This window comes from Pelodiscus sinensis, chromosome 6 (genome assembly GCF_049634645.1).
Source record: "Pelodiscus sinensis isolate JC-2024 chromosome 6, ASM4963464v1, whole genome shotgun sequence".
Lineage (NCBI taxonomy): Eukaryota > Metazoa > Chordata > Testudines > Trionychidae > Pelodiscus > Pelodiscus sinensis.
The window spans coordinates 9,496,208-9,511,033 of NC_134716.1; the positions used below are offsets into that span (position 1 = coordinate 9,496,208).

At 45.0% G+C, this 14,826-nt stretch overlaps 1 protein-coding gene across 4 annotated transcripts in view; it reads left to right on the forward strand.

Moving 5' to 3' along the window:
• The first annotated feature begins 7,690 nt into the window (after window positions 1–7,690).
• SUSD1 (sushi domain containing 1) overlaps window positions 7,691–14,826 on the forward strand; it is a 90,290-nt gene continuing 83,154 nt past the window's right edge. For 2 of the 4 annotated variants that reach the window (XM_075931415.1, XM_075931416.1), the window contains exon 1: window positions 7,693–7,904. In XM_075931415.1, the coding sequence (XP_075787530.1) occupies window positions 7,706–7,904 (199 nt within the window). In that variant the 5' untranslated portion in view covers window positions 7,693–7,705. Of the gene's footprint in view, window positions 7,905–14,826 lie in introns of all 4 variants that reach the window. The other 2 variants (XM_075931417.1, XM_075931418.1) reach the window with 2 other exon arrangements.

The window sequence follows — 14,826 nt, forward strand, 5'->3', positions numbered from 1 at the left end:
AAAAGACCAAAGCACATGCTGCATAGGGCTTGTGCTTTATTTGTAATCATCCAGCCACACAAGGGCTGCTGTCTCTTTACAAAAAAATGAATGCATAATCTTAGGGAGCTCTGCTCAGCCTTCTGGCTAACGCTGTGTGCAGAAGCAGTCTGACAGGCTAAAAAATGGAGGGTGCTTTCTCTTTAAGAGGTAATAACTGTGTCCTGAGAGGAATAAACCGAGGGTGAAGGCTGAGCTGTTTATGCAGCACAAACTCTGAAGCCAAAGGTCAAAAAGTTGTACCGTTTCAGGATGACTATTACAGGGTTAACATAAAACACTTTCCCTCTCTCCTTATCTCTCTTCCTTCGCTTCTCCCTCTTTCCTGGAGAGCTGGCAGGTTCTTACTCCTCTAGTAACAATAATACCCATTTCCTACATAGTGCTTTTCTTCAGTAGATCTCGAAACAATTCCCAATCTTTTAATGAATTTATCTTCACAAGCTCCCTGTGATGTAGAGAACTGCTATGAACTCCATGGGGGAACTGAGGCACTGAGAGGCTAAGTGATATATCCAAGATCACACAGGAAGTTTGTTGCAGAGCTGGGAAATGAACCCAGGACTCAAGTCTTCTGCTGCTTCCCTCTTCCTCTCGCTACTTGTTGCTTTTTCTTTTTTTGGTTGGGTTTCAGAACTGAACAGGAACTAGAGACTGGGATTCTACTGCAGTTTTGGAGTCCTGTGGCACCTTATAGACTAACCGAAGTGTTGGAGCATAAGCTCCAACACACAATCAACTCCGGATTAAACAAAGACTGTGAATGGCTCGCTAACTACAAAAGCAGCTTCTCCTCTCTTGGAATTCACACCTCCAGATCAGCTACTAGAAGTGGGCCTCATCCTCCCTGATTGGATCCACCTCGTCAGCTCCAGCCTGATTCTGGCCTGCATATTTATACCTGCCTCTGGAAATTTCCACTACATGCATCTGACAAAGTGGCTCTTTGCCCACGATAGCTTATGCTCCAACACTTTGGTTAGTCTATAAGGTGCCACAGGACTCCTCGCTGCTTTTGCAGATTCAAACTAACACGGCTACCCCTCTGATACTACAGTTTTGTTAGGTTTTTCAAAACAGAAAGCAAATATGAGAGTTAACATAGTGATGACAATCTTACTGTGTCAGACGGAAGGGAGCAGGATGGGGAAAGGGCTCTTGGTTTAGTCTTTTTAATTATATTATCTTCTGCAAAGGGGTACGTGCATGTGCCAGGGCTCTCCACGCATCGTTAAAAGCTCTACCCCAAAGAGGATCTAAAGAACACAAGAGAATGAAAAAGTTAGGCGAGGGCTAAGAGATGCAGTGAATGTTCCTTTCAACCTCATAGGTATCTGATTATCACCAACTGCCCTTGTTCTGGCTATTAATTAGTTGGCAAATTGTTGTGGGCATCATGGTTCAGCAAGGCTTGGAAGAGAGGTTAGTGGTCTTATGGACTGGCAGGAAGAATGGTGTACCAAGGGAGCATGAATCTGATATGGCCGACGTGTTCAGAGTTTACAAAAGGATTGGCAGGCTCATTTTTGTCCTAGGTATAGTGCAATGGCACCAACAGCAGGGGGTGAAGAGACAGCAACATAGCATTAAGGTATTTGGAAAGTAATGGTGTTGAAGTTGTTTCTAACACTGCTAAAGACTCAACTTCTGGGTGAAACAACTGGTGTCAAAGACTTATTAGGGCCTTCACTTAGGCTGTCTGAGAGGGACTTCCCTAAGTTGCATTTTTACACTGACCCCTGAGCTTTAAAAAACTTTGCTTTGATCATGCAGCATTATTTTTCAAACATTAGGCATGGAAATGCAAATATAAAAGCTAAATACTCCCCATTTCACAGCTGGGCAAACTGAGGCACAGATAGATGAGGGCCTAAGGTTGCAGTGGATCATTGGCAAAGCAGTGTTCAAGCCCCTGATCTTGTGGTAGAGTGAGTTCTTTCCTTCTTTGTGGGACCATTTCCCTGGATGAATAGTAGACATTACCAAGCATGGCCATCCAGAATACTTCTGGGGTAGGATGTATACTCTAGGCACATTGTAATGTCCTCTTTTGTCTATAGGAACATATTGCAGAAGTCTTGAGAAGTTAGAGTTAAGTTTTTCTAATTCACTCTTACTCTCTCGGCGGAGGGGTTTCACTCCCCCTCCCCCCTTCATGACTTAATTTGACAGGCAGGGATGCAGATAACTACAGAAAATTGCATATGAGAGCGTGGAAGAGAAATACTGCAAACACAAACATAAGTAGTGATATATCCTATGCAGTGAAAGTTATAACCAGAAAACTACTCTCCGCTTCACAACAATCATTGAAGCATTTTGATTAGAAGTTGAAGGGGGCTTCATTCGTTACTTCTGGTGCCACAAGCATTTTTGCTTATCCTGCTAACTAAATGGCAAGCCAGAAGCCAGTTCTTAATTAAGCTCACTTTGAATAGAACAGAAGGGCACCATTTGGTCTCCGTGAGAGATGTGTAGAGTGCCGGCCGTCAGGTTATCGTTTTTTCTTCTCTGCCACTCAGAAAGAAATGATTTGATAGCATGACATATAAAAGGCAAATGAGCCATTCTCAGAGGCGAATTACACTTATTCAAATATTTGCCATGTGTTACCAACAAAATTGCTGCAATAGCCCACAGAATCCATTTAATATTTCAAATGTCAAAATACATTGAATAATCTGTACAAGGCATTCTTACAGAAAGAATGTGACTTGTCTATTAAGTGCCCATTTCTCTCTGAGAAGGAAATGAAGAGTGAACATAAATTGCTTAGGATGCATTTACTCCTGCCTGCCTTTTTTAGTTTATCTTCATTTACAAAGCTGCAAGGAGGCTGCACAGAGAAGTTCCAAGATGTTTTCCCCACCTAGTTTGACTATCCTCCATCAAACTACATCCTAAATATCACATTCAATCCACACTGATCCTTATTCCTGGGTTGGCTGTTACGTAAATAACATTTAAGTAATGTTAAGGAGCTGATAGAGGAAGTATTTGAGCCTTTAACTATCATCTTTGAAAAATCATGGAAGATGGGAGAGATTCCAGAAGACTGGAAAAGGACAAATATAGTGCCCATCTATAAAAGGGAAAAAAGAACAACCCAGGAAACTACAGACCAGTCAGTTTAACTTCTGTGCCAGGAAAGACAATGGAGCAAGTAATTAAGGAATTCATCTGCAAATATCTGGAGGAAAATAAGGTGATAGGTAACACTCAGCATGGATTTATAAACAACAAATCATATCAAACCAATCTGATAGCTTTCTTTGATAGGATAACAAGCCTTGTGGATAAGGGAAAGGTGGTGGACATGGTATACTAAGACATTTGATATGGTCTCACATGATCTTCTTATCAATAAACTAGGCAAATACAACTTAGATGGAGCTATTATAAGGTGGGTGCATAACTGGCTGGATAACTGTTCTCAGAGAGTAGTTATTAATGGTTCACAATCCTACTGGAAGGGTACAACAAGTGGGGTTCCGCAGGGATCTGTTTTGGGACCAGTTCTGTTCAATATCTACATCAACAATTTAGATACTGACATAGAGAGTACGCTTATTAGGTTTGCAGATGATACCAAGCTGGGAGGGGTTGCAACTGCTTTGGAGGACAGGGTCATAATTCAAAATGATCTGAACAAATTGGAGAAATGGTCTGAGGTAAACAGGATGAAGTTTAATAAAGACAAATGCAAAGAGCTCCACTTAGGAAGGAACAATCAGTTTCACATATACAGAATGGGAAGTGATTTTCTAAGGAAGGAGTACTGCAGAAAGAGATCTATGGGTCATAGTGGACCACAAGCTAAATGAGTCAACAGTATGATGCTGTTGCAAAAAAAGCAAGCATGATTCTCGGATGCATTAACAGGAGTGTTGTGAACAAGACACAAGAAGTCATTCTTCTGTTCTACTCTGTGCTTATTAGGCCTCCATTGGAGTAGTGTCCAGTTCTGGGCATCACATTTCAAGAAAGATATGGAGAAATTGGACAAGGTCAAGAGAAGAGTAACAAGAATGATTAAAGGTTTAGAGAACATGAGCTATGAGGGAAGACTGAAAGAACTGAGCTTGTTTAGTTTGGAAAGAAGACTGAAAGGGAATATGATAGTGTTTTTGAAGTATCTAAGGGTATGTCTACACTGCCACCCTAGTCTGAACTAGGGTGGCTAATGTAGGCATTCGAGCTTGCAAATAAAGCCTGGGATTTAAATATCCTGGGCTTCATTTGCATGTTTCTGGGCGCCGCCATTTTTAAATGCCCCGTAGTTCAAACTACCTGCTACACGCGGCACGGACTAGGTAGTTCGAATTAAAGCTCCTAATTTGAACTACCGTTAAACCTCTTTGCAGGAGTAATAACGGTAGTTCGAATTAAGAGCTTTAATTCGAACTACCTATTCCGTGCAGTGTGTAGCCACGGGCAGGTAGTTCAAACTATTGGGCATTTAAAAATGGCGGCGCCCGGGAACTATGCAAATGAAGCCAGGGATATTTAAATCCTGGGCTTCATTTGCAAGTTCGAATGCCTGCATTAGCCACCCTAGTTCAAACTAGGGTGGCAGTGTAGACATACCTTAATAGGGCGTCACAAGGAGTAGAGACACAAATTGTTCTCCTTGGCCTCTGAGGATAAGTCAAGAAGCAATGGGCTTAAACTGCAGCAAGGGAGGTTTAGGTTGGACGTTAGGAAAAACTTCTTAACTGTCAGGGCGGTTAAACACTGGAATAAATTACCCTTTTCCCTAGTGGAAAGAGGTTGTGGAATTTTCATCTCTGGAGGTATTTAAGAGCAGGTTAGACAAACATCTGTCAGGGATGGTCTAGACAGTGCTTGGTCTTGCCGTGAGGGCAGGGGATGGGACTCAATGACCTCTCGAGGTCCCTTCCAGTTCTAGTGTTCTATGATTTTATTTAATTTCTTTAGAGACTATTTGCAGAAAATAAAGAGGAAAATGTTTGACTGCAATAGGCTCCTAGTTTGCTGACTTCCTGGCAAACAATATTTCCCCCTGGTTGCTAGGTGGTTTCTAATTTCACTTTCACAATAAATGTATCAATTTTTAAGAAGAAAAAGGTGGAGACTGTTAGTGCAAGAGATGGGTTTTCATTCTATATGCATATAAGTTGGGAGGTAATCCAATGGGGGGGGCAACTTTAAAACTTTAATTAGGTGGAACAGTTCTGTTAAAACACTACATTATCTGTAGTTTCAACAGTTGCTTTAGTGATTTAAACACATTACCTGGTTTTATATTACTACTATATTTACAGACATTTATTAGTAAATCAAACCAATAAACAACCTGCTTGTTTTGGAAAACTGGATTTTCTTTGAATGCTCTGGGTTAGTTGAAATGCAGTCTTCACTATTACAAAAATATCTGATGGTGAGGGCAGAGCAGATGCTGGGACTAGATTGTCGTTTGAACTAGACGGTGACGGTAGATTTGATGACAATGGTTTTAATTTCAGATGGTTTAATACTAAAGTATTTAGAACTTGGGTAAGCCTGAGACAGGGAAAACATAAGAAGATGTCAGTTTGGATCTGTGCGAGTTTCTTTGTGTAGTTGATGGATTTCCATCCATACGGCTGAATGCAGTGCCTTGCATGTTCAAAAGCTTCAGTTAAGTTTTTCCTTTTACAGACTAACTTGGCTACCCCTCCGAATCTGTTAAGACACTCACTGGATAAAAATCAAAATGCCTATATCTGTTATCTAACTTCCCAACTCAGTCTGCCCTTTCTTTACCATTGCTGATGGTAGGTAACATTGGAAAGCCAGTATCCTGTAGACACACAAAACAAGTTTTGGATGCATTTTAGTCAGTAGGCCAATGCACTACAAAACAGTTTCCTCATAGCCCAAGTAGGGCCTTTGCTAAGTCCCACTAGGGAAGAGTACTAAAAACTTCCCGCAATTCCATTAGCACCAGTGGGAAATTTTTTAGAAGGCATCCTTAATATATGTGGCTTCATACTGAACAAGAGGAGTTAAAGGAGCTTGAGAGAGAGGGAGAAGTGGCTTGTGTGTCTGACAATTTCACAAATTTGTCATTGTTGTGGCTAACAGCTAATTTAATAGAGAGGTTGTTATGAGGTGAAAGAACCTGGGAAAACACATTTTGCAAAAGGGTTGCCAGGTGTCCGGTATTAACATTCTTCCCCTGCTATGTCGGGCGGGGCAGGGGAGAGAAGAAGGGTGATTTAAACATGCTGTGACTTTTGTATGGTGGGTTTTTTTTGGTTTTGTTTTTGCTCAACAACTGTAGTCCCCCATTTTTTTCTGAACCAATTTTTCCCCCACTGTTTGGTATTTTTTGTGAAAGTATCTGGCAACTCTATTTGCAACTATTTTTTAAATAATAATTGGAAGTGATCCACTAAGACCGACTGACACACTGAATGTTTTGTAAGGCAAGACCCTACTTCACCAAAGCAAATACTGCCTAAAGTTAAATATGGGCTTAGACTCAGCTGGAGTTAGAACAAAATACAGGACTATGTAGCACTTTAAAGACTAACAAGATGGTTTATTAGATGATGAGCTTTCGTGGGCCAGACCCACTTCCTCAGATCAAAACTTTATAGATCTTTATAGATTTATAGAGACTTTATACCACCGGTTCCTAAACTTTTCCAGAGGGGGACTCATTTTGACAATTCAGGAAGACTGGGTGACCTAAGGCAATTCAAAAATGGTGGGAGGAGGAGGAGGGGCAGAGCCAGCTGGGGAGACACTTGGTGACCCTTTTGAAATGTAAGGGCAACCCATATTTGGGTCCTGACCTATTGGTTGGGAAACCCTGCTTTATATGAATGCTCAGAGTTACACATAGGTGTCAAAGCTTTGCTTAATTGGGATCTGAAATGTGAGACAGGCCAGTCCCCGAATAGTTACTCTGCACCAGCACTCTCCCCCAAATGTTTTGGGGCCTTTTGTATTATGCGGTTCCACTTTATCAATGACCATGTGTATGTTTTTTGGCCTTGTTTGTGGAAGGGGTGAGAGAAGCCAAAGCCAGAGGTTTTAACTTGCACAAGGCACGGCTGCCTACAATTGTACTTAAAACAAGCATTATTATCAGTCTCCTTGCCCATGACAGTAACAAGTAGTTGCTCTGCAACCACACCAGGGAGGTCAAATATAGCCCTTATCAGCTGGGCCACTTGTGCGACTCTGGGCCAGAGGCCGTGCGGGGGGTGGGAGGGTGGGAAGAGAGTGCCTGTGGTGTGGGAACCAGGATATTCAGGTTCTGGAGTGGACTGGCGAGGCGGTAGGGAGCCTGCAAGGGAAAAGTGTTTGTCAGGGTGTGGAGGAGCCTCTGTGTGAGGGTGTGGAGGGTTGGGAGTGGTGGCACAGCAGCCCTAGCACTATGGATAGGAGGGTTGCTGGGGGGGGGGGAGGGATGGACACTGGCACAGAGGCAGGGGGGTGTGAGCACTGGAGGGGCACAGGAGCTGTAGGGAAGGCAGAGAAGCCAGAGGGTGGTGGGGCATGAGAGGTGGTGGGGGGGGCACAGGCCTATGAGTTTCTGAGGCATGGGGGGGGGGACGGACAGAAGCCCTGGATTGTGAGGGAGGTGGGGGGGGGCTGCAGGAGGGCGGGCCCTGCAGAGGCAGGGGGCGGGCCCGGGGCGGGCCGCCTTTATATGGGCTGCCCGGGAGCGCGGGCAGGGCGCTGCAGCCTTGGTCCAGCCGCCCCGCGGGGCATGCGGAGCGCGGCCGGGAGGGACATGAGCCCGGCGGGCGGCCCCCGCCTCGCAGCCCGGCGGCTCCGGCGCCCCCTCGCGCGGCTGCTGCTGCTGCTGCTGCTGCTCCACGCCGGCCGCCCTGCGCGGGGGCAGCGGGGTAAGTGGGGCGGGGGCTCCGGGCGCTGCTGCTGTCCGCGTCTGGGACTTGGTCCCTAAGGCGCCCCCCTCTGGGCGCCCCCCGGCTCTTGCACCCACTTCCTGGGGCTCCCCTCTGTGCACCCACCCCTCCTATTCCCACCCCATGGGGTCCCCCCCCGCTCACTCCTCCCATTCTCACACTGTGGGCTCCCCTGTGCACCCTCCTCTCTCCTACATCCTTCCCTAGGGGCTCCCCAGACCTACCTCCTGTGGGCTGCCCTAGGCTCGCCCGCCTCTTCCTTTGCCTGTGTCCTCTGGGCCTCTCCCCACCCCCTCCGAGCTCTCCCCTACACCTCCCCTTTTGGGCTGCTCTGTACACACCCTCTTCTCCTAACCCCAACCTCCTGAACATGCCTACCCTTCCATGCGGGGTGTGCCCCATAGACTCTTCCTTTCATATACATGCTCCTCCAGCCCCTCTGATGTAGAGCTCTCCCTGAACCATAGATACTTTCCCCAACAAAAATCCTTCCACACACGCCAGGCATATCCCCGTGTAGAAGTCTTCCCTCCCACACACTCAACCCTATAGCAATACATCACATCTCGTGACATACAGCATCATATACATACAGCACCTCTAGTCGTTTCAGATACCCCCCCCAAACTGCCTCACACATAGGCTGTGTATATGTGCCAGATATATTTGTTCCACACAGATGCTTGCTATGCATGCTCCTCATAAACCAAACAACTCGACCCATGTGTACATACTCAGTTTAGTTTGTATTATACTGTATAACTGCGTTTCTCAAATGTGGCCAGCAAGGGGGGAGAGCAGTGAATCCTCCTCTGGGTCCTCCAGAAGGCTTTGAGTCCTATCCCCTCTGGAGCCAGAAATACCAGAGGAGCAGGCTGCTGCTGATGTGAGTTCCTGATCTGCCTGGGTGCAGTGGGGTTTGGGCTTCAGATCTGGGGTGTCGGACTCTGGCCCTGTTCTCACAACTCCCCTTATCACCTCTAGCTTCATCTGTTGCCCCTCATCCATGCTGCCTCCCTTTCCACCTCTCCATCTAGGGCAGGGGTGGCCAACCTGTGGCTCCAGAGCCACACGCGGCTCTTCAGAAGTTAATATGTGGCTCCTTGCACAGGTACCAAATCCAGGACTGGAGCTACAGGGGCCAACTTTCCACTGGGCTGGAGGGTGCTCACTGTTCAACCCCCAGCTCTGCCTTAGGTGCTGTCCCCCTTCAACCTTTCCCTGTAGGATCCTGCCACTTCCTACCCTCTCCTCTGAGCCTGCCACAGCCATGCTTCCCCCCTCCAGTGTCTCCCACTGAGAAAGAGCTGATCACAGTGGGCGGGAGGAGAAGGCGGCACTGACCGGTGGGGCTGCCAGTGGGCGGGATGTGCTGAGAGTGGTGGTGGATGATCAGGGCTGGTGACTTAGAACTATTGCTCTTTGGCAATGGGCATTGGTAAATTCTGGCTTCTTCTCAGGTTTAGGTTGGCCATCCCGATCTAGGGCTTAATATGTTCCCCAGCTTGCCTGGGCTTAGTAAATCTGCTGTGAAAAGTGGTACAATTTGTATGAAACAAAATACAGGACTATGTAGCACTTTAAAGACTAACAAGATGATTTATTTCAGATACACCAGACTAACACGGCTACATTTCTATCACTATTGTACAATTTGTATGTTTGTTAATATCACTTTTCACTGCCTCCCAGATAACTACAAGTCTGTGTTTTGTGAAAAATGATATCATCGTAAATATCGCTTTTCACAGCAACAGACATAACTAGCTAGCAAATCTAACCTTCCCCCTCCCCAAAGAAGCAAAAGAAATTAACACCACAAGACAAGAACATGCAAAGCTCCTTGTTTTGTTTCTATTCTGTTCAAGTTGTGGCAGACCCAAAGCAGTGGGTTGCGGGAGTTTGGTGGAGGGCAGGTACACGAGGAGTAGGGTGAGTGGGTTCCTCATCCCAGACTAGACTGCCAGAGACCAAGGATATTAAATACCAAGTAATTTACTAGTTGAGTAGTCGATAGGCAGTTCCGCTTTCCTCCTTTGAAATGTACAAAAGGAATACGGAACTCCGCATGCAGCCCAGGGCCAGCGGGAAGTCTCGTTTACTCCGGGCTGCAGGTGGGTTCCAGCTTTGAAATGTACAAGAGTCCTTACCAGGGGCTCTTGTGCATTTTACAGTGGAAACGCCCTCAAGGAACCTGGGGATCAGTGGGGGACTCCCCAGCTGACCCTGAGCTCCACACAGCATTTCCCCAGAAATGGTAAAATAGTCGACTAATCCAGTGTTTCTCAAGTGGTACGAGTACCCTGAGGGGTACTTGAAAGAAGTATGGGGGATACGTCAACACAACCGAAATTAGGTGAAAACTAAATGTTTCTTTTAAGTTTTACAGCGCTTTATTATTTTTGTATTTTTTTACACCCAAAAATTTCATCTCCTGCCCGGCTATGATTAAGTTGTTTAAACAAATGTGTTGCAATGATAGAAAAATATTTTTGTGTCTAAAAACTGTAGGTACCGGGGTTACTTATATAAAGTGTATATATATATATATATTTAAAAGGTGTACTTTATTAAAAAAAAAAAAAAAAAGGTTGAGAACTGGACTAGTCCTTAACATCCTTACCAGAGACTGTAGCTCAGCAACCAAGAAAGGCTAACACCCGAGACTTATTAAGAGCTGGTTTGCAGCGGCCCAATGGAACATCTGCTGCCAGTTAGGGCCTGCTGGGCCACTCCGAAAGGCTTCCCCTCAGGTAAGGTGGGGAAAGTAGAAGAGAGACAGATTGGCGAGGAAGAAGCACAGAGTAAGGCAAGCTGTAGGTGGCTAGCAGGAAAGGTTTTCTCCAAGATGCTGGGGAGAAGGTATTGTGAGACTGGTTGGGGAAGTGGCCTAGGGAGAGGCTGCTATTCTGTGGGGGAAAGGGCAAGAGCCCTTCTAGTAGCTGCTACCTACGGCCCTAGGCCGAAACTTGGAGTAAGTGGGCTACATTTCTACAACTAAAATAAAAATGGCAGGTTATTTATATGAGAAATTCCTCAGCACCGATTGTAATACTAATAATGAAGCTTTTAATGGAATGATAGATAATATAAACCCAAAAAATGAAGTTTAAAAACAAAAACACTGGGCTATGCTGGCTGCATCATACACACAGCTGAGAAATGTGAAGTGGGGTGGCCAGATTTCCTCTTCCAGAAGAAAATGGTCTTAGGTAAGTTACCGTGGGGATATTTGAGTGGAGGAGTTGTGACATTGACATTCAAGGATTGATTTCAGGACAATGAAAATATACATTGAAGCCGTTTGCTATGTGTAATTATGTATTATAACATAGGATCAAAATCAGCCATGGTGTAAATATTCTTAATTCTATCAAGGACATGTCAATTTACCTGATTTAGATTTGACCCATTTTTAAATTTTTCGGGGTGTAGTGACTGTTTCAGTTTTGAACAGACTGTACTCTGGAGCTTTAGTACAGTGTAGATTGTTGATGCCTCCGTGGTTTCTAAAGTCTGAAGATAGCTGTGTTACTGATTTCCATTATTTTAAAACCATGCTCTTAGTCCTTGCGAGAGTCTTCATGCCATACAACAAGGGTGAGCAAATAAATGCCGGCTGGCCAGGCTTAGCCCCTGGTGGGCCCCCATTCCACTGTATTTACCTGCACCTTTGCAGCTCCCGTTGGCCATGGATGGCTATTGCAGCTAATGGGAGATTCAATCACCCGTACCTGTGGAGGCGCAGGTAAATACTGCAGTAATAGCCCACCAAGGTTTTGTTGCCCACCCCTGCCATAAAGTGAAGTACACCTCTTTTCAGAGATGGGCAAGAAATGAACATCAATAGGTATGTCTTGTGGACAGTATTTGTTTGACCTTAGTACAGCTAACTGCATATGTTAGTGGGAGGTGGTCTCCTAATGAAGTTCAGATGTGTTTTATTGATCTTGTTGTGCTCCAGATCTTTATGGTCCTGATCTAGTTTCCGTTGAAGCCAATGGGAATCTTCCTATTGACTCCAGTAAGTTCTGTATCTAATGGCTTTTAACAGAGGTCATTGACTAGATAGAAGTGAAAAGTTGATTTTTTTTCCTCCCTGAGAGAATATGTGGACATTGTAAAGAGTGAGCAAGTGAAAAACTTTATTATCTGATACACAGAATGAGAAAATAAGCGGTTTTATCTCCTGTGACAGTAAACTGAGGAAGAAACTCCCTGTTTCTTATCCGCAGATTGAGATATTGTAGGGTAGTTTTTGCTATAGCTGCTTCTAACTTAATTTAGTTTTCTAATGTGCATTAGTAATCAATGTACATTAATATATGTTTGCTTCCCATATCTATTTGGTTAAAAATAAAATAAAATAATTTATAAAGGCAAAATCTTAGAAGTATGAATTTTGTAGTATTTCAGAAGAGTTTTAAATGTGTTTGAAATTCATGGTGTAAAAAATACCACACTTCAGCTGAAAAGGCACCTTTTGTATAGCATGATATGGGAATGTACAAAACTGACGGGGGAAAAAAGGGGTTATATTTTTCATCAGCCTCCCCCTTGAGGTTACCTTTATAGGTTTAAATGCTGTACTCAGAAATACACAGAAAACTTAAGAGATGATTGAAAATTATTTAAACTACCCATTCATCTAATCCTTGCATAAGAACTAGACTATCCCTAAGAGCAGGGGTGGGCAAAATATGGCCTGTGTCTGGCCCTCCAAGTTGCCAGATTGGACCCGGGGCCCAATGGGAGCCTCAGCCAGGCTCCCTGCCTGCCATGCTCAGAGCAGCCAGCTGCGAGGGCTGTATGTGTCTCTGAACTCTGCAAGCCCAGGAGAAGGGGAGGAATTGTTTCACGTGCTGTCCCCAGAACAGTCATGCAGCTCCCATTGGCTGGAAACTAGCCAATGGGAGCTGTCTGTTTGTAAGACAAGTAGTGTGTGAAGTATCCCTCCCCCCAGTCTTGCAGCATTCAGAGCAGCACATGGCCTCTGCAGTTGCTCTGAGCAGCAGGTGGGGGCAAGCAAGGCAGGAAGCCTCGCCGAAGAACCTGCTGATTGAGAGCCACCCAGGTAAGTGCGTCCTAGCCAAAGTTTGCCTGGGGCACCCCCAGCCTCTCCCTCCCCCAGCTCTGTCACCCATCTTGCACTCCTAGACTCTGCACCTAAATCCCCTCCTCCAGGCCACAACCCTGTCCCAGACCTTGCACCTCAATCCCCTATCCCCAGGCACAACCTGCACCCACCTCCTGCACTTCTGCCCCAGGTCACAAACCCCTCACAGACTTTACACCCCTTGCTGCATCCCTCCTCCAGGTCAGAATCCTCTTCTGCACCCTTCCCCCTCCCAGAACCTGCACTCCCTTCTGCACCCCAGTCTCCTGCCCCAGGTCACAACCCCTTCCAAATCCCATACCCCCTCTTACATCCCAATCCCTTACCCCAAGCTCCCTCCTGCACACAACCTCCATCCCAGACTCTGCACCTCCTTTATTAATATCATGGAAGAGTGTGGCCCTTGACCACTTACCAAATTCTTGCTCACCCCATGTACGAAAATATAATTAAGCTTTCTATTTATTAACAGTATCTTGAGAGAATATTAACATGTGCATTCCCTTGGAGTTATTTTTAAAATTTTGACGAGGCCTATGTAAATGTGTGTATACGTGGATTATCTGTGTGTGTGCAACCAAGTTGTTGTGATTTTAATCACATGTAAAATGCAGAGCCGCAGTCGGAACTCCTCAGTCCCAGCTCCAGCCAGCTCCCGCTGCGGCTCTGCGGAGGGCCCTCTTATCGACTACAATTTGTGTTGAGAACACGATTAGCCAGATAATCCAAATGTTAACATCATTAATATGATCTGGGTCCTTTCTGTTGTCAGTGTAATCTATTGCCAACATCAGTTGGCTGTAAGGTTTACTTGAAATGTACGAGACACAAGCATTGCTTCAGCTCAGTCTTGACGCCTCCTTTGCCATTGACAATGAAGATCCGGATTGATTTATTATTGAGGAAGATTGGTTTAACAAGAGGGCAACAACCTGTGAAAAAGCTGTCCAAGTGGACACAAGGGCTGGTTCGATGACAAGGAGAAAGATGCCCAAGCTCTCCTTGATAAGATGCGTGACACATCTCCCTTCAAACAAAAATACAAAGAACGCCTCCAGGAAACTGGTATATATTCAAACTAAGCAGAAGGCACAAATCAAATTACAGCCAAATAAATAAATAAAGCCTTTTCCGAAAGGTCCCTTATTCCTCTTAAAATCAGGAATAAGGGACCTTTCGGAAAAGGCTTTATTTTCCGAAAGATCCCCGTCTAGACTGGCGCTTTTTTCCGGTAAAGCCCCGAGCCGGAAAAAAGCGGCAGCCATGTTCATGCAAATGAAGCGGGGAAAATTTAAATCCACGCTGCATTTGCAATTCCGACTTCTCATCTGCATCCCTTTTCCAAAAAAGGGGTGCAGTGTAGACACAGCCGTAGAGAGCAACATCGGGCTCTTTACATGATTTTTCATGGAACTGACCAAGGTGTTCAACACGGTCATCAGAGATGGGCTTTGAAAGGTATGTGAGCACATTTGCTGTCCTGAAAAATGTATTGGTTATAGTTGGGTCCTCTCAGGATGGTATGCTGGGTTGTGTCCTTGACAACAGAGAGACATCAGCACCATATGAAGTATCAAATGGTACAAAGCAAGGGTGTGTCCAGCACTCTGGCATTTAATTTCAAAAAAGGGAATTACACAAAAATGAGGAGGTTATTTAAAAAGAAATTAAAAGGCACAGTGACTAGAGCCAAATCCCTGCAAGCTGCATGGAAACTTTTTAAAGACACCATAATAGAGGTCCAACTTAAATGTATACCCCAAATTAAAAAACATAGCAAGAGAC